We start from the raw sequence: 24,414 nt of genomic DNA, 5'->3' as shown, positions 1-24,414 counted from the left end.
AGTTAACTCAATTCTCTCAAATCCGAAGGGCCCTCATTTTTGGAGATAAGTTCTGCAGTTAAGCATGGAACAAAGCATTAGTCTTATTCCTTCTCCAGCTTTCATTTTAATTAACTACTTGATTTGGAGCTACTAGCTCTTTTATTTCCTGCCTTAATTTCCTCATATTCAAGTTCATTCACCTGAGAATTTGAATTCTTTATCTTCAGGCAACCTTAACAAGATGAGTAAACATGGTGATGTGTGTTATTGCAATGATCTTGTCCTTGCCCAAATAAAACTGATGCTTCTACCCTCTGAGAGGTACTGTTATGGAATTGGGTTCTCTGAATGTATATAATTTTTAAAAAGTCCTGATACGATTTTTAGAAATCATGCAAAAGAGATTTTGTTTCCTCTAGGCTTTTTCTGTGGGTTTCTTATCTATGAAGGAAGGGGCAAAGTATCAGTCAGCAGGTTGTGTGCGTAGCCGAGATAGATAGGCTGTTGAAAAAGACGACTTGAACAAAGCAGTCTGTCTACTGTTGTAGTTTGCATTCCTGAGCTGTGAGGATTGCCTTCCAATTAATCCCTTTTGTAGTCTCTGTGTGATCTGTGTTGGGGTTGGTTTGTTCCCTTTTTGTTTTCTGGGGCTGAGGTTTCTTGGGCATGTTTTGTTTTTCTAGGTTTTGTTCTTTGTGAGCGCTCTCTCTTTCTCGACATGTATAAAATATGTTATTTCCCCACGCACATCCTTGATTTTCTTATTTTACATGCAGAATTTGTTGGTTTGCTGACTTAAAACTGGTTTTAATTTCAAAAAGGATATGTGAACATGATTTGCTTTGCAATTATGTTTATTCTGTGGTACCGGCCTGAGGCTGGAAAATTCAGGTGGTCTGTGGAATTGCACATTTCTTCTCTCTCATAAATATTTCTGTGGATTCCACCAGGTGTTCATTAGAAGTTGCCTTATTTACCTTGCTCTGTGACTTTTTATCTGTAAATTGCTTGCATGTCCTTTGCATTGTGTCATAAATTATTTCCTGCTCTTGTATTTCTGAAAGAAGTAACTGATCTGTTTTCAAATGATGGGATCCATATCCTAGTTAGCCAGTTAGGAAAACAAAGAGTTACAGTGATGGTAACTTTTCCTCCCCACCTTCTCTGATTGCAGATCAGCTGGCTCCAGCTTCAAGCAGTATGGCAAAGGTGAAATGAGAGAAGCCTGGTGTGCATGGCAGGGACAGCAGCATGCTGTTCTGGGTTATGTTTAAGAAAAGAGGTTCACTCAGGATTTTGTTATTAGGTTTGTCAAAAGGCATTTGTCAAGGCATCATGATACGGGCTTTCCCCTCCAGCCGGGTTTCTGTGTACAGCATACCAGCTCCATACGACTCTGAGCAGACTGCAGGGCAGGTAAGAGATACCAGCTAAGCTTTACGGTAGGAACACGGTAGATGATCTCTGTGCCCACTCTGGTGTGTATTGACCTCTGTTCTTCATATGCAAATTGCTCCTAACCAAAGTGATAACAATTTTCCCCCCCACTTACATAGCTTGAAATGCATGCCGCAAACGAGCAGCTGAGAAATATGTGGGTTTCACGTGTGACATAGCTGATAACATGAAAGATATTATCTCAATTTAAACCCCTTTAAAAACTAAAAGGGTAAATATACTAAAAGATGGTACAATAGCTCTTTTGTTGTCTTACTAATTGATGCCTTCCCACGTCTTTCTCTAGGAAAGTCCACATATTCGCTACTGCCCATCCTACCGAGAAGGCTTGTGTCAGAAGTACTGTTTCTTCAAATGGATGAGGTTGTGTTTCTGGAGAAGATGGCTTCTGGGAATATTACCTATAGTTTCATTAATAGTTACAGTAATTGTGCTAGTCCTGCACTATTCATTCTGTAAGTGTTACTCCCCAGCATGGTCTGGATGGGATGGGTATTTTGCATTGTGTGAATGATTAGTACAAAAAGCTCTGCACTAAGCAGCTAAGCATGTAATGCGTGTATAAACTACTGACTTTCCCTTCTCCTTAATGTCTTTGCTAAAGCAGTAAAATGCACAATGATTAGCAGTTGGTAGTTGCACAAGAATAATGAAGGTATGTATTTTATCTCTGAATTTTTTGACTCTGCTTGTGAATACCATCATTATTATAACTGTCATCTTTCCCAAGAACCTATAGGAATGAACTATCTATCTTCTATTCACTTTTTCAAAACAGAGTGGGTACCTGACTTATGTATGCTCCTTCCCAGATTTCAATACACAGCCATTAAAACCGTATCTCTTCAGGAGGATAGCACTGCAAAAAATGGAAGTTTAACAATTAAAGCTTCCTAGTAGAAATGCCTATCTGAACCGGTACCTCATTCCTCTCCTTTTCTTTTGGGCATTATTCTGTCAATGGGACTGACTCAGCACTCTGGCTATTACTGCATGTTTCTCTTAAGAACTAATACCTACAGATGCCAAGGACAAATACATGTTTCTGCAAGCCTCTTGTTCCGGAAGCTTTTCCATAATGTTATTAGGTGTGCTAATTTTTTGATCCTTTTTTTCTCAGCTCCAGCTTTCTCTTTTATTTATATTGGTGGAAGTGTAGAAATTCCTAATTTGACTTATACAAATGACCTCAATAATCCAAAGTCACAGAAATTCCTCCTGCAAGCAGAAGCAATCCAAAATTACGTAAGTTCCCACATAAGTATAGCAATAATTTAAAAATATTTATTACAGAATCAGACTGGGAATGAGGAGAAGACTCTAGTTAGTCACAATTTTTTTTCCTTCAAAATAGTAAGTTTAAAGCTAGCAAGTGCCTCGGAGGTGTACAGCTTTAGGAATGTAGCTAGACAGCTGGGGCTGTGTGTCTCACAGTAAGGCCAACACTTTCTAGGTAATAAAACCTGGGGGTTTCAAGGTTATGGACAAATTATTCTTCTTAAAGGAATTAGGAGTGTGGTTTTTTGTTTTGTTTTACTTTACTCAAACACTCTTCCTCGCTACATTTTTCTCTTTGATTTTTTTTTTTAAATTATAGCTCCAATTCAATGCTTAACTTTTTGTTTTGTTTTGTTTTCCCTTATCCCCCACAACAATGCTTGCTTTCTTGCACTTCTTATGTGAGTTCCTATTTGTGAGACCAATTCTGTTTCCTGGGTACATGCGAACAGCAGTCTTAAACACAAAGCAGTTCTCTGTTAGCCTGTATTTCCCAAAAGAGCTAATCTAGTGTCTCAAAGCTGCTTTGTGCACAGCCAATACAAGTTGCTCATGTCCAGATTATATGCCAGAAATTTAAAGACTGAAACAAAAATATAAAGGTATTCATAAAGGCTTCTTTTTCATGGCTAATTATCAGGAGCTATCTCAATGGTCTCGAAACGTGATGTGACTTAAAAGTTGGTTTTGTTTTTGTTTTTTTTTTTTTTTAAACTGGAAATGAATGCACATTTATGATCCTTATTTGATATATTTCGTGAAAATGATGGATAGTACTTGTAATATGAGGAGGGTGAGGAAGAGGAAAGGAAGAAAAAGACAAATACTTTATAGCATAAGAGATGATATTGACACTAAAATGTAAAGCTTTACATTTTCTTTTACCATTATTTAACTGTCAGTTCGCAGAAACATATGGGTCTTCCTCCTTGGGAAAGTACTACTCGAAATCTGTAGTGGCTGCTTTCAGGTAGGTACTGTTCCAGCAAATGGTATACATTTGAGATATTCCATTGAGTTTGTCATATCTTTTTTTTTGTGCATTTTAAATTAGTTATCTGGAAGAACATGCAGATCTCTATAACAGAGAATGAAAAATGCAGAAATGCACTTAAGTATGTGAGCTAAGAGCTAACCTAACAGTGTAACTTCTGTCTTGCCCTGTAGAATAGGTGAGAGAAATGAAGTCTGATTAATTGTTCCTTGGTTTATGGATTGCTTTGTAATCTATTCATCTATTTTTGATTTTTGAAATCACAGTTCAGCAGGTTTTTCCTCTACCACTTGCAGAATCTTATTTTGGTTTTGTCTGTTTGAATGAAGTTCCTTTTTAACCTCTCAAAACAAAAATTAAAGGTATAATTTTGGGCAGGGCACTCTACTTAAGCTCCTGGTGAGAAATGTAAATACACTGAGCAGATGGCTACTACTATCCTGATAGGCTTTGAAAACTTCTGAAAGGTCAGTCCATAGGCCATTTTGAAAGGAGGAATGACAGACTATCTCTTCGAATCACTTAAGTAATACTTTACATATGTACACATACAGACTGTTTATTTCAACAAGAATTGTGTGAAATGTATCGTAGTATGGGCATAAAATTAAATTGTCATATGGTGCTAGCCTCAGTTAAAAAATATTAAGGAAAATGTGCGTGGAGCTGTAATATGATCTTAAAAGTGTATAATTATACAGCAGGGATGGAAGCATCCAATTCCATAAAAGTTATGCAAGGAGTTTCTGTGACATGTAGTTTTCAGTCTCAGTGTGTAATTGTTTAAGCAGCATATTTTCAAAGTGATTCTACTGTATAGAAAAAACAATTGTTAAACAAGAGAGCTTTTTGCCACCATGTTCCGCTTCAACTCTTTGTACAGCAGTTCAGCTGGCTGTGAAACTGTGCAAGTCAAAAATGCAGACCAGTGGAAAGCATGTCCAAAATACTAATTAGAGTGTATTTATGACAGTTTTTTTTCCCTCCACAGTGAAGGAGAGTCTGGACTTCGAGCTTACTACTGGAATACATTCTGGGCACCACAAAATATGATTGCTTCTCTTAAAAAATTAACCCCAGTGGAACAAAAAGAAATCAGTAGTAAACAAGCAGCTCACATATTCAGTTCTTCTGGAGTGGAAGATTTTGATCTTGTTACAATGGAGCTTTTTGGTAACAATGTACCTGTCATTTAATACCTATTCTGTCTATTTTTCTTTCTCCAGTTTGTGACTTTGGTTTGTGTGGCTGACAGTTATCAAATTTCAGTTTCAGATTCCACAGAATATGATATGATGCTAAAATCAGGTAATTATGCTCCAATCCCAACTGATACCACTTTAAGGAAAAAAATCCTGTAACAGAAAAATGGCAGTTTTGTAGTTATTCTTATATCTGTAGGGCCTACGAACCAAACTAGACTAGGGATCTCCCTGGCCTGTGTTCCAAATAAAGGCTGGGATGAAAATACCTTACAGCTTTTATTCTGATGTTCTGAGTAGAATGCTTGAATTTTAATAGTTCCCACTGAATTGCAATGAGCTGTGGCTCTTTTTCTTGGCATCTTTTAAAAAGCTACTATACAAAATTATACATAATTAATTTGCCTTGTGACTAGATAATTTTGGTTATTCCTAGTTAGTGATCAGTCAAATACTGTAGAGCTTTAATTCGCTTTGCCTGGTTTCTCCATATCAAGCACACCTCGAAATTGACTTCGTATACTTGGTGTTCTCATTGCATGGAGAGGGGTGAAGAGAAAATGGCAAAGGAAGCAGTAGGTTTCAAGCAGAGATGGTAGCAGTCGCAGCCAAGTACCCTCCTGCTTGCTGAGTGTGCGATGAACTGGTGGTGGTGAGGCGTTGCATGTACTTGGCCAGAGCAGGAGAAGATAATGCAGCCTGGTAGGGAAAAGGGGATAGAGTTGTAAAGGTAAGGGAAAAAAGAGATCAGAGTAGTCAAGAAGTGCAGGTAGGCGATTGTTGCCACCTCTTCTGAAATTTTACCCAATGACTTAATTTATGTTTCAACTCAGTTTTTCAGCCACTGATCTAGCTTCTTTTGTATAGCAGTATCCTTTGACCTGTATGCCAAGCCAGGTAACAACAGGACTCTAACTCTGATGAATCCCAAAAAGTCTTTTTATCAATGGAGGCTGCGAGTTCCTTCTAACTATGTGGTAAGACTGGTAGTTATCACTTTGCATGGTGTCACTCCAGAGAGCTGTGCATCACACCACTTATCAGCATATGATTTCCTTCTTCCTCTGCAGAACAAGATCATTACAAGGTATGATAGTACAGAGCAAAGATGTTTTATTGAGCTGTACAGAAACTCTCTGTGAAACTGTAGCGATATCAAATTGATATTAAACAGGCTTCCAAAATGTAAGACTCCAAACACAACTTAATTAAAAATCTTGTATAAGGCAATAAAAAGGTCTTACATATTATCTCACCCTCAAAGAACTGGAATCATAGAATATCTTGAGTTGGAAGGGACCCATAAGGATCATCAAGTCCAACTCTGTGCTCCTCGCAGCACTACCTAAAACTAAACCATATGACTAAGAGCATTGTCCAGATGTTCCTTGAACTCTGACAGGCTTGGTGCCATGACCACTTCCCTGGGGAACCTGTTATAAATTCCTGTGGGTTTTATTCTGCTTTATGACTAATTTTTAATGGTTTTGATTTCATACAATTACTGTCACAACTCAAAAAGATACAGACTTTAATTTTTTTAGAGTATTGTATTCTATTACTTTTAGAAAACACACGTTTTATAGCAGTCCAGTCACAGGCAAATCCCTGTTCAAAACAGGGGTGTTGTGTCTATGGAAGGCTCCATCTTCAGAGTCACTGTGTAGTCCATTTGCATAAGTGAGATCAGATGATATTTAACCTTCAGTGGCCACACTGCTCCTACTTTCCAGAGTCAAATTTCATGTATGGCCATGTTATCCACCATGAACTTGTCTTCATTAGCAAAATAAATAAACAAGTTTTAGAATCTGAGGATGGATGGTTTCAAGGGGGGAATTTTTTTTATTTTATTTTTTTAAAGAACTTTCAGGAAGAGGCTAGCTGAGCATGCAGATTCAGTCAGCAGTGTCTGAAATGTACTTATTTAGTAGTGCTTTCGCTTACTTGAGTAGGTGGTCCTCCTCAGCTCTATTCACAGACTTATTTCTCTCCTTATGCAACAAGACACAAGAGCTTGCCATTGTTGACAGACTGTCAGAAGTACAGACATGGAGTGAACACAGGGTTTTTGTAAGGAGGTAGTCTCAGATTGTAGCATAGCATGGAGAATCCTGTTCCTGATGCTGGGCTGCATCTGCTCTGCTGCCGATTATGGGTTATTGCTGGGACTGTTACACCATTGCACATTATTAGCAATGGCTCGGCTTTTAAGGAACCAAAAATGTAGTCGGCCACATGCAAGAAAGAACCTAGCAAAACCAACACAGGCGTATGATGTAAGATGTTCACAGAACATAGACGCAGTAAGCTCTAAGACAGAAAACTCAAGAATGTGCATTGACGTCTGTCTGTCAAAGAACTGGAACAGAATTTGGTGACTGAAATTGTGTTAAAAGCCTGATGGTCCCTCCAAAAAAGGTGACTTTTTTTTTGGTTACTTTTATTGCCACCCTAGCAAATATGTGTGTTTTCCATATGCCTATTCGTTTTCTACTTAAGCTAAAAGCAGCTAGTGACATACTTAGGACAGATGCAGTGGAACTAATAATAATATCTCCAATATCCATGACAGCCAGGAATTACTGTATTATAGCTGTTATTCCCTGATGTTCAGGTCTAGGATCACACATGGTGACTAAAATGATTCCCACCAGTTACTGTAAACTGCAGTAATACAGCTGTTCCGTGACAAATACTAAAGAGTGAGTGAGCTGAGATTGTGAGATGTACTGTAAAAGTAGGTGTCTCATGTGGACAACTCTTCTCACATGTGCTTGCCTAGCTATTCTGATGATACTGTGACAAAAGGTGCAGCTAGAACATAAGCCAGGCTGTCAACTGGGTAGAAGATCAAGATGCTGACAGATTTCCACAGTGCAGAGGGGACTCAAATTGTTCACTTTTTATAAAGGATTTGACAGGTATTATGATAAAAAGGATTTAATAATGTCTGCAAAAGAGAAGCAAATCACAGATCCATTGTCTAATGTCTCACATGAAATGGGAGCCGGGAATAGCCTGCTAAAGCAGAAGACGACTACTTTCAGTTTGAGGTTCAAAAATTTGATTTTATTGCTGTCACTCTGGATCTCAGTGATGTCAAAGAACTTGATGCAGGGCTGTGATGGAAATACTCTGTTACTGTGAGGTCTAATCTTAATTGCTTTCATTTGCTGTGCACAGAAAAAGAGAAAACTGTTAGAAATTCTGCACACACAGATTTGTAAATTAATGAAAAGAAATCCAAAATATGCTGTGGATTTCAAAATGGAGTAAATATAAGAGTGAATTTACAGATGAAAGAAATAGCATCTCAAATTACAAGTGATAGTAAGTTTGCAAGCTTCAGGATATAAATTAACTCATCCAGGATATAAATTAACTCATCATTATTTAAACAACAAAGAAACAATAAGAAGAAATAGTTGCCATGCACGGGGCTTTGCATCTTGTGTGACAGCTTTTGTGACATGAAACCAAGCTGAATGGTAATAGATTGGAAATGCTTTGGGCTTGTTATCTGTTGCATAGGTGCTGCTCGACACGGCTGCCCTGGCACTTGTGGCCTTTTCAGTGCTACCCACTGCTTCTCAGTGCCACTATCGCTGCTGAAGTAACATAATCTGGCACTGCCTTTCTGATGCTTCTACAGGTCTGAAAGCTCCAGGGCACCTGTTAGGCAAGAGCATCTGTGATGTTCACCCTGAGTGACTAAGCCTCAATGCTGAGAAACTCTAGCGTCTTGTCTAGTATCAATTGGCTGGAAGAATAAAAAGGAAGTGGTAGCCAGGGGAATGCTTCTGAAACACAGATGACCCGATCAGTGTTACTTCTGCCCAGTTTCTCAGCAAAGATGACTGGAACGTGGGAAATGTTTTGGGGTTTTTTTTATGCAATTTTTGTAATATTTCAGATGGTGTGGACCTGGGGCCTGGACTACTCCTGTTGTACGTTTAACTTCGTCAAGTAATGTGATGTTGCTTACCTTCTCACTGGACCGAAGAGAAGAAAGCAACATATTAAAAGCTCACTTTCAAGCTGTTCCTAAAACCAGTAAGTAATTAATAGAAACAAGCATCTGATGTAAGCACACTTATTCCTGTTGCCTCTAAAAAAGCTGATATTGCCTGAACGTATCTGGGGGGAGGGAATGTTGGCATATAAGTCAGGGAATTGTCATTCTGATCCACTTAAAAAAAAAAAAAAAAAAATCTGGAAGCTGAACAAAGAATAGAGAATATGCTTTGATCTGGGAGATTTTTTGTCTTCCTGATTACTACCCAAGCCATACTTCCCAGACATTACTCTTACTACACAGATAACACTGAGCAATGGTAGCAGAGCAGCCAGCCAGATAGCACTACAGGCACTCTATGTCTAGGCAAAGCTAGATAGCGTCAGTGACAGAGCAGCACTTTTATCAGTTTTGGCCATCTATCCCCAGCTTGGGGAATGTGTGTTTAATGAAAACTGAAAACAAGAGCAAACACTTCTAATATGTCTTTGATCCTTTTCTGAAAGCACTGTTCAGTAGTTAACTGTATAAAAAAAAGTGTATTCAAGACCCAAGAAGTATGTTCCAAACTGGTGGAGTACTATGAATTTGCAGGAGTTCTGGTTGATTAGTGAAGTATTTTGAGTAACGATAAACAGTAGTATTTTACAGGAGATACAGGGGCTTCACAAGTGAAAGTTTAGCCACAGTTATTTGGTAAGGTCTAAGTGAAAGAATTTTGACAATTAAGCAAGTGACTATTTTTTAACTTGTGGAACAAGTCATAGCAGATAAATTCTCCAAAGCTTATACATTTGGCTTATGTCTCTGTGGATGCTGCTTAGGCAAATACTCATCCCATGCACATTACAAATTAGAATTGCTTCATTGTTCTGAAGACGGGCACTCCAAATGAGTATAGCCCAGGTTTTGCCACAAAATTTTGCTATTTTCAAAATTGTCTTAATTTCTGTTATATTCATGTTTGCATTTACTATGTTACCTAAAGGGAACAAAAAGCACTAAGGACTGGATATCTAGGAGAGTTCTTGGTAGAAAATTAAACCTCAAAGATATTGTTCAAATGTGGCATGAATTTTCAGACTGAGAACTGACACACAAAGTTCCTGGTTTACATGAAATTAACGAGAGGTTTCACTTCATTGGGCTGATTTGCTTTTTAATTTTTCAAAATGTCTACAGAAAGGTCAGAAGTAAATTGGAAGGGGGAGGTCTGTTGTGTCCATATTTAATTGCTTCTTCCACTTATCACAAAAGAATGTTTTTTAAAAAAAACTTCAGTCAGAGGTGTTTTGTACTTATCCTTAATTGTAATTTGATCCAAAAATAAGAGAAATTCAGCGTAATGGGGAAGTGAAAGTTACGTGATTTTCTGTTAATACAGGCAAAACCTGAGTTTAATACTGTCACAACCCATTCTTCTAACTCTGTACACAGAGCAGGGTCCTAGCAAGTAAAGTAGGCTCTGCACTTTAGCCCAGCTGAGATAACTGTGTTCCTTGCTGATATATTTCTCTCCCAGTGTGTGGTGGTCATTATATTTCCTGGAACGGGACACTGAGTTCCCCTTATTACCCAAGTTACTACCCACCAAACATTGACTGCAGCTGGATCATCAGAGTAAGTGCTGGGAACTCTACTGAGTAGTGATGACTTTGCTTTATGTGATATAGACATAAAATTGGGAGAAATGGCTTTTGATGTGGGTGAAATGGAGGGAAAACATACCAAGACCACTGCACCTGACTTCTTCTCAGGCACCCATTTCTTTCCTGTCCTTTGTACAAGTGCCAGCTATGGGAGGGAAACATTACCAGCTTCCAGAAGTTTGAGTATTATTCGTGGCAGAAACAAAGTGATGGGTAAGATGACAACTCCTAGCAGCCAGAGAAAATCATTAATAGTCAGGGCTTTGCTTCTATGTCAGAAAGAAAAAACGGTCATGTAAATCACGCCTCATGTGATGGATACCACACTGTATTTCCCTGAACTCTGCAGAAACAGGACCTTCTCTGGCTCAGAAATTCAGCTCTGGATTTCCAGCAAGGCCTTTGGCAGAACTTAGAATCTGCTCATGATTTCCACCAACTTCCTGGTGTGTTTATCTGTTGCTCCATTAAGCATTTTACTACTTTTTTGACTTTCCCTGGAAAAGGATGCTCTTCATATCTATCAGTTGTTAACAGTCCCTACCTTTCACCTGCTCAGTGAAAATTATTAGCAGCTCGTAGCACAAACCTCTCATCTATATGCAGGAAAGGGAAGAAAAAGGCTTTCTAAAACAGAGAGGTCATAGCTAATGCAGTTGAGTGACCAGCTGTTATAGACATCTTAAATCTCTTATTTATCTATTGGAACATGTGGCAGTACAAACATAGCATGAACCTCAGATATAGTGCTTTGTGCTGGCTGCAGGAAGGCTTACACTCCTTTATCTGGCACAGTCTGGCCAAAGTTAGGTCTAAAAAGATGTCTATATATGTTTAAAATAGCAAAGTGTTCTGGGTCTTCAAAGGTGCTGATTTGCATAATAAAAAATGCAGTATTTTCAATCTGATAATAAGTAAAACAAGTTTTACCATTTTGGAAGCAGAAGCCTTTTCATTTTACGCATGTGTGTGTCAGGTTATTTATCCGTTGATTTTTTAGGCACCATTGCCTGGCTACAAGCTCTCATTAAAAATCCTCATAATACAAATTCAAGAGAAGTCTCCAGGGTCCAGTAAATGTGATAAAGACTGGTTAGAAATTGATGGCGTTAGGTGAGTAAATACACTGTTTTCTGACATTAATTTGCACTTCGATGTTCTGCGCAACATACTGTACTTAAGAAAAAACATCTCTGCACTTTCAGTGCAGAAAGATACATTTCAACAAAAATTGGCATGTTTCCACTGAATTTCAGCCCAATAATGTTCTTAATCCTGCCCTAGTACTGATCATTTGTCATTATGTTAATTTAAGCATCCTGCTTTTTCTATGGTGTTAGGCATTTACTTACTTGTTTTTCTCCTTAAGAGCAATGACATAGAAAACTGCAGGATTCCTGTAAATTCCTGGCAATGGTCTTGACATGGGTGAAGAGCTTGCGTCAGCTGAAGTTTCATTTTCTATACCACTTACTCTCCAGTGATTGTAATAGTTTTCTGTAAATAAGACAAACTACAATGTGTGTGTGCTTAAAACAAACAAACACCACCAGCACTTCCTCCCTACCCCGCCCCCCCCAAAAAAACCCAAAAAACCCACCCCAAAAAACCACCAATCAAAACCAAAACCTCCAAAAAAACAGTGTTCTGAGCAATTTCTCTCTTGGAAGGAGCGTATTGAAACCAGCAACAGCTGTTGGATTTGGCTGTATGATTCCATTACTGGATTTGTAGCCTTTGGGTTTGCAAACTTAAATGGGAATTCTGAAATCAAGCATGCTTAGAAGCCGTTTGTATTTATAAGGTAGATTGTGACATCGATCATCTTGCTGTATTTTGTTTCAAAGTCTGCTAGTCCCAGAAAAGTTGTGGAGTGGAAGGCATTTGTAAATAGGCTTTCTAATACTTCTATTGGGCTCTTTTAACACTAAAACATAGCTGATCTTTATTGTATTGTTTTAAAGGTTTTTGGCATTGGTACCTTTCAGTAAAAGGAGAGGTAGATGGATGGTAATGGTCAGTTTGGTTAGAAATTAATTATTCTCACTTTTGGCTTGCTAGATACTGTAAAGCTCTTTCAGAAAACAACAGAAACAGAGAATATGGCTATTCTGTCAAATCAACTTCCATTCCGACGAACTGGTCACCCACAGAGGGTTTTATATTGAATACAAAGCCTTCAGTCACACAGACCGTAAGTGAATAAGCATGTACTTTAATTTTTAAGGAGAAACTTTTGAGAAACCATGCTTGACAGACCAATCACGTACAAATCAACCTGCTTTTTTTTCTTAACCTAATTGCAAGAGATGAATGTTTAAAATGTTATTATGTATTTAATTGAACAAACAGATGTACAAAATTAGATGAAAGATGCTTTTAGAAGCTAGTACTTATTTTCTAACTTTTAACAACACTTCTGTAAAATGGGAAGTAAAAGTAAAATTTTCCAGTTTCTGTAGATCTAATTATTTGGCATTTTGCTAACATCTTAAAATAGCTAAGCTGCAATAGGAAAATAGTATGGCAGAGAGCCTCTAAGCATAACTCTTCTGTCAACAGGACTTAACCATGAGTAGTTAGTTGTCTTTTAAAATCACAACTCAACATGCTCTGGATCAGCTTCCAGGTTTAGACAAACTATTTAAGTTTTCACTGAGAGTCAGTGACGACCCCTTGCTAGCAGGTGTTGCAGAAATATAACTGGGTTTCTCATAGCCCTTTCCTGACTCCCTAGTCTATGCACTTCTGGATCAGTGTTAGATTTGGGGGGCTTCCAGAGGGTGGAACAGGGATTTTCAGAAGATACACATATTTACTTGTGATATTTCTTAGAAAAGATACATCTGCAATATGTTCTTTGTAAATGCCTTCTCTTTCCTTTACCCAGTTAATGTCTAGGTAGCTAAAGTTCTCTGTGATTTCAAGAGATTGGTTCAGTCTGTGAAACCTCTTCAGATCCTCAGCTTGCTTGACTGACTGTAGTTCTGTTTGTTGCTGACTTAGAAGTATTCATGTATTAAGATCTCTGGTATAGATTCTTGCTTCATGCCTTTCATTAGAAGTAATAAGTGGCAGATTTTCTGGTCAGTCATTCTATAGGACGCAGGTATTTTCAGGGATTTCTTTTTCCACCAATGTGTGTCTCTTTCTACTGGAAAAAGTTACAAACTGTACTGTGTCCTATGCTTACTCTGGTTACTGCCTCAAATACAGTTCAGAGACAAGTCAAAGCCTAAGAATACCTTTTTAACAGCGAAAAACCCCAGTCTTTATTGCGTGCACAAGTCTTTACTTTCTGTGTGTTCTGCTCTGTTTCTAGCACTAAGCCAGCAAGCAGATGGCTCAAAGTCGTGTAATCAATCCTTAGTCACAATCTTAAGGATCTGTATTAAGACTCACCAGGAGGCGTGGATTAGCTGTGATGTGTCAGTATCAAGTTGACAAAGTAAAGGCGTTTGTAGAGGGCTACCTGAGAGAGCAGAATGCATCAAGAGCACTGGTCTTCCATGACAGCCTTGCCTGTAGCAATAGTAAGGGGGCGGGGGGGTGGAAATAATTTTCTCCCACATCTTTTGTACCTGCAGTCACTCACCTCAGATTAGCTTCTTCCCTTGTTGGGAGCCTACCAAAGCACGGTTATTAAAAATCACAGGCACTGCTCCAAGTTGACCTGGAAAGCAAATGCCAGCCATCAGCTGAATAACTTCAGGGAATGGTGAAGAGAATGCAGAGAGACTACTGCTTTGAGCTAGTGCTGGCTGTGTAGTGTGTGCTTTCCTCCCACCAGCGTCACATACAAGGCAGTGAAGAGGACTAAGTGACTCCAGATTGGAACTGGTTAAATAAATGTAGGACAAATGTGTTTGGTCCTTCAATCTGATTTAGCTGTGGTGCTAAAGGGGAAAAGTTTAAGTTGACTTGACCTGGGCAGAAAGAGGAGTTTTTTGGCTACTTATTCTTCCACGGATTTTTTTTTTTTTTCCTTCTCCCCTGCCACATCTGAAAAAGTGGAATAGAACAAACATTTTTGATATATTGCAGAGAAACACCTTAGCATCGATACTAGTTATTCGTTTAAGTGAAAGTGAAAGAAATGCTTGGTGAAAGGCTGTTTCATAATGAAATTGCTAGATTTGAAAGGTATTTGGTAAAGCACTTATTCACATCAGACATGAAGTTGGAGTGTAGTAGCACAGAGATTAATTTCTACAACATTTTAATGTCAGGAAATTTGTATTTCCAGTATTAAGGAGGATGCCTAGTTTTGACGACTCCTTCCCCCCCCCCTCCCCCCTTAGATGCTCCTGTGTAAAATACATTACCTTAACAAATTGAAGAGGTGTTTGCTATCGGTAGTAAATATGTATCTGTGCTGAATCACTTTCAACCCTTAGAGTGAGGCAGTGAATATGAATTTAATTTTCTAAGTCCGTCTAGGTGAATACTGATTCATTTAATTCAGACTGCTTGATAAAAATATTTGGCAGATTATGCTAAGTAAGATAACATTTCCCTTTTTAACATTCAATTTAGTTTATAAATGACACTAGCTTTGGTTTTTAATAGCCATTTTAATATTTCTTCATGGTACAGTCCTGCGTTAATGCATTTAGACTGTAACAGCATTTGTAGTGCCATTAATTTCTTATTTTTCTAGCTTGTCCTTAGATGTGCAGCTAGAACATGCATTCCTTCAAGCAATCAGTCTGAAAGCTGGAAAGGCTGCTCAGATGGTAGTGATGAATTAGATTGTGGTAGGGGAATTATTTCTTGTTTGTGTTCTCCTGTAAACAGTTTATTCCAGCAAGTTTAGAGACTGGCTGAAATTATCTCTAAAATATTGGTGGCTATCTTTAAGATCACATGAAGGATGTGGGTGAAAATCTAAAAGTCTGGAGAAGAGGCTGTGTAATGCATCTCTTTAAAGAGTGGGAGAACAGAAAAAATGAGAAGGGAATTTTACACCGATCTTTACAAGTTAAGCTTCAAAAAAAAAAATTAAGCAACAAGTAGTCAAAGTAAACTATTTGTAAATGGTTAAAAAGGTATTAAAAAACAGCATGGAGGTTTTTATTTTGTTTTAGCTCTCTGCTGCGAGAGGATAAATACAAGAGACATACTTTGACACTGTCTTGTGTGACAAACTTATCAGTAAGTAAAGCAAACATGGTGAGAAAAAAATATAGAAAACTGTTTCCAGAGAATGATTGCCAATGACTCATTACCAAAATGGAAGGATATTTTATTGTCATTCTGCCAGTATCTGTTATGGGACATCTCATAATCTTTGTCAGTGATCTAAATGATGGATTAGAGAAGATGCTTATGAAATAGGAAAAGTGCCACACAATAGAAAGAAGGCTGTATTTATAAACGATCCTGACAAGCTGGAGAATGTATATGGAGAAAATGATATTCCGTTCAATAAAGACAAGATCTGAATTTAGGTAATCAAATACACATGTGGATTGCCTAAGTTGCTTTTCTGCTGAAAAATGGCTGGGGAGTGATAGCGGCTCATAAGCTGACTTGAGAGTCACAACGTCATACAATTTTCTGTGTGTGTTTTGTCTTTGTTTGGTGTTCTGTTGTTTGTTTTTTTTTAAAGTGTCATGCTAAGATGTAAGACAGGAGTTTGAAAAGATCTTCCCAGTCACCAGTGGGAAGGCTTCAGCTAGAGTACTGTATCCAAACTGGGCACTGCACATCAAAGAAGATGGGGAACAATCAAGAGATGCCAGAAAGAGTGACCAGAAGGTAATCCAAGGTCAGACAGCGCAGCACAAGTTAGGTGATGCAACCTCTATGTCACTGGAGGCTATCAAAACCGAGGTAGACTAATATCTGGCAGAGATGATACAGTAACATCAAACTGACCTCTGGTAGGGAGTGTAGCACATGGCTGCTAACCAGCTATTTGAATTATAAAGCATTTACAGACCTTTCTTCTTCAGGTTGTAATCCAGAACAGTTGAACTGTGGTGATAGGAAGTGTAAGCATCAGTATAAGACTTGTAAAGATGATGACAGCTGTGGGGAGGACAGTGATGAAAACAACTGCTGTAAGTATATATTTTTAGTTGTTTTCCAAAAGATGGTGGAAGGCAGAAGCAGGAATATGCTTATTTTAATGGATAAATGTAGTATTTCTATATATCTTTTCATAGCACAAAGTACAAGTTTCATAACAGTGAAAACAAAACATGCAGAGTATAACTAGCTCTTGGGAGAGTCTAGACAAGAAATTAATGAAGCAAAATCCAAAATAACAGTGATTTTAGTTAGATGACCTAACCACAGCTTGCTGGTGAACCTGTTAGAAGAGCACTTTTTCCCCAACTGCTGCCAGATCAGTACCAAATAACATAAGGGAGAGAGACATAATAGCTTTGGGACTTTTGCCCTTTGCCACATGCATGGTCTCTTTACTGTAGATCCACCGTGGTTACGGACATTGCTGGTACTACTGATGTCTCCCTAGTGACTTGCTGCATTTTGCCTTGATAATTTTTGCCTTGCTTTGAATCTTAGGTCCTTGAAGGAGCCAGGAGTATGTCCTTGTTTGTTTGAAAAAAAAAAAAAAAATCCCTCCCAGTTTAGAGGTCAAAGAATGATAGTAATGGAAGCCTATTGCTGAGATCTGTCAGGATTCCCACACAGTAAACTGTGATAGTCCTTAGCCAGAAATTTACTGGAGAGAGGTATAAAGCTCTTCCACAATTTTCTCAACTTTCCCTTAAAAACAAAAAGGTTGACTGCCAGATGATATCTGTTGTGAAGATTTATAATTTGTAATGCCAATAGTGCTGGTGAAGGTAAAACAACAGATCTAAGAAGCCTAGCTTGTTCAGTTTAGAGTTAAGTAAAATGGGAGTGAGGACAGTTGGAAAGTCTTCTGTCTTTTTCCTCAAGAACAGTGGAGACTGAAATTAGTGTGATCATTAATCAGAGTGGAAAATTCTCCCTCTCTCCTCTCCATAGAGGGACCAGTTTGCGGCTTTCACCGAGTAGGTTCAACATGCAAGGTTTTTTATTAATTTGAAACCATGGCTCCAAATATGTAACACTATCTCTCTTATTTCAGCCTACAAAAGTTGCTCCCCTTATGCATACAAATGCCTCAATGGAAAATGCTTGCTGAAACCAAATGCTGAGTGTGATGGAAAAAGAGACTGTGCAGATGGATCTGATGAAATGAACTGTGGTGTGGTAACATTTATTTAAAAATTAGTTAATGACTTGGGAAACTGAGTCAGGAATTTGTGCTATGCTCAAGCATTATTGGATTAAGAATTGATTAAATCAGATGTGAATTTAAAAAAATGAATCTCCTGGTAACATTTGTATGAAAATGTCTGTCTTGAATTTTGCACTATTTCATTTCAAATCCACTGATCCATTCTGTCTATGATGACTTATTTCAAGCAATGCACACTTCCAGGATAAGCTCGTAGGTCTTAGTGCTTGTTTGAGCTGAATGAAATGCAGTCAAGGAGCTATGTACGTAAGGAGGGGAAAAGATATGAGATTTTATTCAAGAGAACTTTTGGAAACAACCCAGCTTAGAACTGTGCTTAAATGTCTTTTTGAGTTGCTAACCTCTTTAGAAAGCTGTAAGGGAGGATAGGCAATGATTGGTTTATTCCTGACCTGCCCATTGAGTGAAAATGGGCAAGTGCCCTTACCTTTTTACCAATTGCACAATAAGAAAATACTTTTTTTCCAACAGCTTTGAGGTCTATGGATAAAAGTTTATGTATTAAGCATAGCAAAGTGAAATGACCTTGTGGTTTTTGTTACTATTTTATTCAATTATTTCTATTAGCTTGTGGAAGACACCAGCTTAATAAAAACAGAATTGTTGGAGGTGAAGATGCAAGATCTGGAAAGTGGCCTTGGCAAGCAAGTTTACGGATGGGAGCACATGGCCATGTATGTGGTGCATCTGTTATTTCCAATAGGTGGCTCATATCTGCTGCCCATTGCTTCCTGGATTCTGATTCTGTGAGGTATGAAGAGGTCATACTGTCATAGAGTATTTGCAGTTTAATAACCTTACAGTGTTGTTTTGAAAAGTCTGCAGTAGCTATTCCTTATCTAGATAAGTTGACTCAGGGTATAACTCTGTGACATGATATCACTACATGAACCCTCGATATTGTATTCTGCTGGCTTCAAAAGTCCTAAGTATCTGAAGTAATTATTTTGCCTCCATTGCCAGTGAATCCTGCATGATAAAACACCCTGGTTTGTTACATTTAGGGTAAACACCATTTTTTTAGAAGGCAGGGATTTTCTGAGTAGAAGCTATGGCCTTTTCTCCCAAGTAAAGGACTATTTATTGATAAGTGGAGCGTAAAACTCACCAGTGTTCAGTTTAGGTAGTGTAAATTGAAAAGACATACCTCCTACATGTGGCAGGGAGGAAACAGAGTTTAGTAATATGCTTTTCTGACTTCCAAAGCATGGTGCATTGCAAGGAATTGGTCTTGTAGCTCCAGGAAATTATTATTTTCAAAATAGTAAGTACAAACATTACTTAATGTTTTAGGAGACAGAGACTATAGTGGATCTATCTTCCTAAGTGGTATTCTACTCCATTCACTTTGGTTTTGATGAATCTCATCAAATACTGAAAAGTAGATAAAATGGAGTGAACTGACACTGCATGACTTTCCAATGGGACGTTCTAAAAACATTCTCTTTACAGATACTCTGTTCCTTCAGGATGGAGAGCATATATGGGCTTACATACTATTAATGAAAAGAGCAATCATGTAGCTATGAGATCAATCAAAAGGATTATTGTCCACCCACAGTATGATCAATCTATCTCAGACTATGACATTGCCCTGTTGGAAATGGAGATGCCTATATTCTTCAGTGAGCTGGTACAGCCCATTTGTTTACCCAGCACCTCTAGAGTATTTGTTTATGGAACTGTCTGCTATGTAACTGGCTGGGGAGCCATAAAGGAAAATAGTATGTTCATTTCCTGGATATACTTCTTGCAAGTTTGGCTTAGTTTTAAACTCTAACAATGAAATATTTATAGTCATAAAAAAAATACCCATGGTTTACTTAGTAGGTCTATAAAAAGCTAGAAAATGTCTCCTTAGCTACAACCTGTGAATTCTGAATATTTGCTTGGGTGGCAGGTGATAAGTGACAATATGTGTACTCAGGTGTCATAGACCATTGAAAAGCAAATGACCATAGATTTACAAAAATGTGCCCATTTTCATGCTCGTGGCTCAATTTTATCTGGTGAATAGGTCATAAACAATCTTACAGGTAAAGAAAACAGCGACCTGCAACTATTGCAGAGAAAGAATTTGTCTCTAAGACTGTATTTGACAATATGGGGCCATGAACAGCAATAATTGCAAAAATATTGTGGAGGTTTTTTTGTTTTGTCTGTCTTAACCAAAAGCAATTTAATGTGTGCCCCATGAAGAGTTCTGCCTCTGTGCAGCTTGGAGTAGCATGCTGCAGTGGGGAGGCAGGAAAAAAGCAGAGTTGGAGAGGGGCGGTGGGGGAGCCCACAGGATCTTGGCCCTGTCTTAGCATTAAACAGGAGCCAGCTTTGAAACCTGGGCTTAGACAGCTCCTCAGCATTGCAGTGGTCCCCTCAATTGCACTGAGACCTAGTTCCTCATGTTTGACTGGAAGCCATATGCTATGGTAATTCTGGCTTTCTCAATGTGTCTTTTTAAAAAAATATTTAAATCTAGATAATAACATAATAGCCTAATGAAGTGCAAATGCTTTACAATTGATGCCTTCTTACAATGTCTTGCTTTTTAACAAATGATGTAGGTAATATTTAAAAGTCAATATAATGACATGTGAAAAAAATATATTCTTCTATCTTACCTGTTTCATTCGCAACCCATCCTCAGAGCCAAATGAGCAAATAAACCAAAACCCAGTACTTCCTCTGATCATCCAGGTATTGAAAAGGTTATGTTCACTGTTGGGCCAAAACATGACTGAGGATATTTAGTTCACAATGATACCTTATGCCAATACTACAGTACAGACTTAAGCTTTTAGCAAGCTCTTAGCATCGCTTGTGACTTACAGGCTTGATCTTTTTTTTTTTTTAATTTTTTATTTTCCCCCTCTCAGCTTCATTCCTCAGCTCCTTCCCTAGAAATGAGAGGATGGAAAAGAATGTAGAAATTTCATTTAGTAGGACTTGGACTATGTTTGGAGCACAACCATAGTGTTAATAACAACAAAAACCTTTGGGCATAATTTGAAATGGCATTCAAAATTAGTCACACTGTGTGGAATCTTGTATTACACTCATAATTTGCATGGCTTTTTTTACTACTTTCTGGCAGAACAAGCGCATAAGGATAAAGACTAAGGAAATGGAAAGGTGGTGCATAGGGACCTCTGTGTCTAGAGGGTAGTGTAGACAACAACTTTCAAAAGCTGAGGGCAGGCAGCAACTGAAGGGAGGGAAATTACTCTCCTGTCATCAGCTGGGTAGATTTTGAGCTTGGAGCAATTCTCTTTTGTTTTGACAAGTGATATCTCTGTTAGAAATCTGTACCACCATAACCTCTGCAATACCATTTGTATTTTTTCTAGGTCATCTTGCCAAAATACTGCAGGAAGCTCGAGTGAGAATAATTAACCAAAGTGTTTGCAACAAGCTGTATGATGATCTTATCACATCACGTATGCTGTGTGCTGGGAATCTTAATGGTGGCGTTGATGCATGCCAGGTAATCCGGAACTTTTAGAAGAACTATGAAGGAATATTTGCTTTCATTGGAAAACTGTTCAGAGTTGTGGGTTGTTTGTGTGGTTTTTCTTTTTTCTTAGTAATAGAGTGAGATGTCTTGAGTGTATGGGTAATTTAACATGGCAATTAAAGGCTCTCCAAAATAAGGAAGGAAATTTGGCATAGATAATCTCTGAATCTCTTGAGAAATGTTGCTTTGCAAAAGACAAGGGGTAAAATGTGTCAAAAATTCTTTTTCCTCTTCAACAGTTACATTTCCTATAAAAGAACAGAGATGTAAGGATAAAGGGAATAAAGTTAGGGCCATCTGCGATTGTTGCTATTCATATTGATTTTTTTCCTTTTTTGATGTCTGGGTGTGGGATTAATAAAATACTGTAACAGTATGATGAGTAATGTACTGTTACAGTTAAAAAGAAATACAAAAGGCAAAGGTAAGCTAGGTTTGGTAAATGCAGTTGCAATGCTGCCTTTTATTTTCAAATGTTCATTCATGTGTATAATTACAAGTTTTGATTACATTATGGCATCATAAGTTATATGACCTAGTTTATTTGCACACACAGTCAGAAACTGCTCTTTGGACATACTTCAGCTGTCTTCATTCTGCCTTCTTTCTCCTTCTCAGTTATTAGACTAGTTGTGTACTTTATTAGTATTTAAACTTATTATGATGAATACCCACTTTCAAAATTACAAATGTGGTTATTATACCAGTTACTGTGTAAAGGGAGAGAAATATGTTACTGATTTTAGACTGTGGTAATTTGATAGAATACTATTACTATTTTAATGTAATAGGATAATTTTTGCAAGATCATAGCTCATAATGGGTCAAACTTCTTTATACACAATAGACTATTTGCAGGATCTTCCTGCAGTCTCTAAGTTCTAATTGAATGAATTATTTTTGTTAACTTTATGTGCAGTTTGTCTATAACCTTAGATCTTGGAATTGTTTTGCTAAAACAGGTTGGTTTAGAGGCTTGATGTTACTCCAAAAAATTTGTGGCTTAAGAAATGCCCTTGAATTTTTAGATGGACATTTTAACCAATTTGGCTATACACCATACTGGTCAATCCAGTTTCCAACATAATATGCTGTGTTTGAGTCCTAGCATGCTGGCCCTCTGGGCCTTTAAGTTCTTAGTCTGGTTAGCATCTTTGCTATTCCTTTCTTTTCTGTCACTACTAGTATATTTCCTGTGCAGTGCTAGAGAGGAATGATGGCAGTTCAGGAAATCCCCACAGCACCCTGAAACCCTTTGGCTACAGTTCCAGACTTGTGGGCATCCTGATTTGTTTCATTTCTTCATGGACTTGTAAGCTGTGCACGTACTGCACAGGTTATGTGAGGCTTCCAAACATCTTTCATCTTTAGAGGATGTGATACAGTGAGAAATAAAACATTTACTCTTTCAGACTCTCTTTTCTTATCACTCTAAGATGTTCTTTGATCTTAGTTCCTCTTTTTAGGATCCTTCCTCTCTCCACTGGCATACAGCCCCTTCGGTCTTTCAGAACTGGCTGTGTAATTGGCCGGACTATATAGCCTTCTTTCTCAAGTCACTTTGAGATCAGCCTCTTGGATTATCAAAATTGCCAGTATGACAGCAGCCTGAGAGAGAGGAAGAACTGTTCTGGCTTCTTTTCTTATCTCGAGATAATTTTGTTTGGTTGGGTGATGAAGGCTTTCTACTGTTACTCTTTTCTCGGTACATGGCTTTCTTCTGACCTCTGCCATGTTTTAGATCGTACTGGGGGCAGCAAACAAACCCCAGGGTCAACTTGGAGGCTGCTGACTGCCTTGTATGCATAAGGAACAGCTGCAGAGATGAGCTGCATTCATAACTGCTCGGAGTTCAGTGAACTGGTCTGTTCACAGAAGGCATGCAAGGTTAAAACAATGAAGGGCACAAAGCATTTGTGAGCCCCAATGCATTTTGATCCTCTGAACTGAACTAAATAGGAATTTTTACTTTTCTACACTGCTGTATAGAGCTGCATGTTCCCTTTGAGAAGCCAATTCTTATTTGCACATTCCTTAGCCTTTGTTCCTTCCTCTCCCTCTATGAATGTAGACACAGTCTTGATTATGAAACTGCTGATAGTACTTAATTGTGCCTCGTTTGTTTTTTGGTTTGGGGTTTGGTTTTTTTTTTTTTGGTTGGGAGTGTGTGGTACCTTTCTGTTCCTATTTAATACACAGTATAAAAGTTCTGCCTTCAACCTGTGAACAATTTATGGTCAAATGGTAGCAGAAGTCCCACTTTCCATCCCTGTCTTCTCCTTTCCCCATTCAGCCTGTGATCAGTTGCTTTATGAATCCTGTAATGGGACATTAGCAATGAGTAATTTTTTTAAACTACTTCTTGCCATTGTTTTATATTGATTAGTGTGCTACTTCCACAAGTCAAAATAAATTGAATAAATTTGACATCTAGCTGGGTACAGTCTATCCAGAAGTAAGATTCTAATATTAAATTGTAATTTGAGAAAGAGGGGGGCAGGTACTTACTGTCCTTAAATAACCTAACTTTTGTTACAGTGTTCTCTGTGTGTGTGTGTGCGCATGCGTGTGCACTAACTAATGGCTGAACTCCCTTCATTTTAGGGAGATTCTGGAGGTCCCTTGGCCTGCACAGGAAAAGGAAATAGATGGTACCTTGCTGGCATTGTGAGCTGGGGTGAAGGATGTGCCCGGCGCAATCGTCCTGGTGTATACACTAAGGTGACAGCACTTTATGACTGGATTCGTCAGAATACAAACTGATGTGCCAAGGAGAAAATGCAGATCTTCTCCCTTATGAAAGCTGCTTCCTACAGTAGTGTATCCTGTCTATCTCTGATGATATAATATGAAAATGCCATTGACTGTTTCTTTGTGAAAGAATGCACTTTCTTAATGAAGAAACTATCATTTGTTGTTCACCTAGCAGTAACTGTTCAGATTCAGAGCAACTTCAGATTCCTTATGGACTCATCTTCCTTATCCCCAGCAGCAGAAACAGCACTGCCTTAAAAACAAAATAAAATGGATTAGAACCTGTAACAAAAATCCAGCCAAATCT

At 38.2% G+C, this 24,414-nt stretch overlaps 1 protein-coding gene across 1 annotated transcript; it reads left to right on the top strand.

The window, feature by feature from the left end:
• The first annotated feature begins 1,317 nt into the window (after window positions 1-1,317).
• On the top strand, window positions 1,318-24,116 carry LOC127024266 (suppressor of tumorigenicity 14 protein-like). The gene is given in 18 exon segments (XM_050908725.1): window positions 1,318-1,398; window positions 1,727-1,895; window positions 2,561-2,685; window positions 3,621-3,688; window positions 4,704-4,885; window positions 4,982-5,020; window positions 5,782-6,001; window positions 8,831-8,970; window positions 10,455-10,552; window positions 11,582-11,694; window positions 12,643-12,695; window positions 12,698-12,775; window positions 16,539-16,646; window positions 17,669-17,788; window positions 18,410-18,593; window positions 19,295-19,566; window positions 21,187-21,323; window positions 23,958-24,116. Coding segments are annotated over 18 exon segments (2,346 nt in total).
• Window positions 24,117-24,414: the final 298 nt, after the last annotated feature.

Source organism: Gymnogyps californianus, chromosome 1 (genome assembly GCF_018139145.2).
Source record: "Gymnogyps californianus isolate 813 chromosome 1, ASM1813914v2, whole genome shotgun sequence".
Lineage (NCBI taxonomy): Eukaryota > Metazoa > Chordata > Aves > Accipitriformes > Cathartidae > Gymnogyps > Gymnogyps californianus.
The sequence above is the reverse complement of the archived record's forward strand: the minus strand, read 5'-3'. Positions and strand labels throughout refer to the sequence as shown.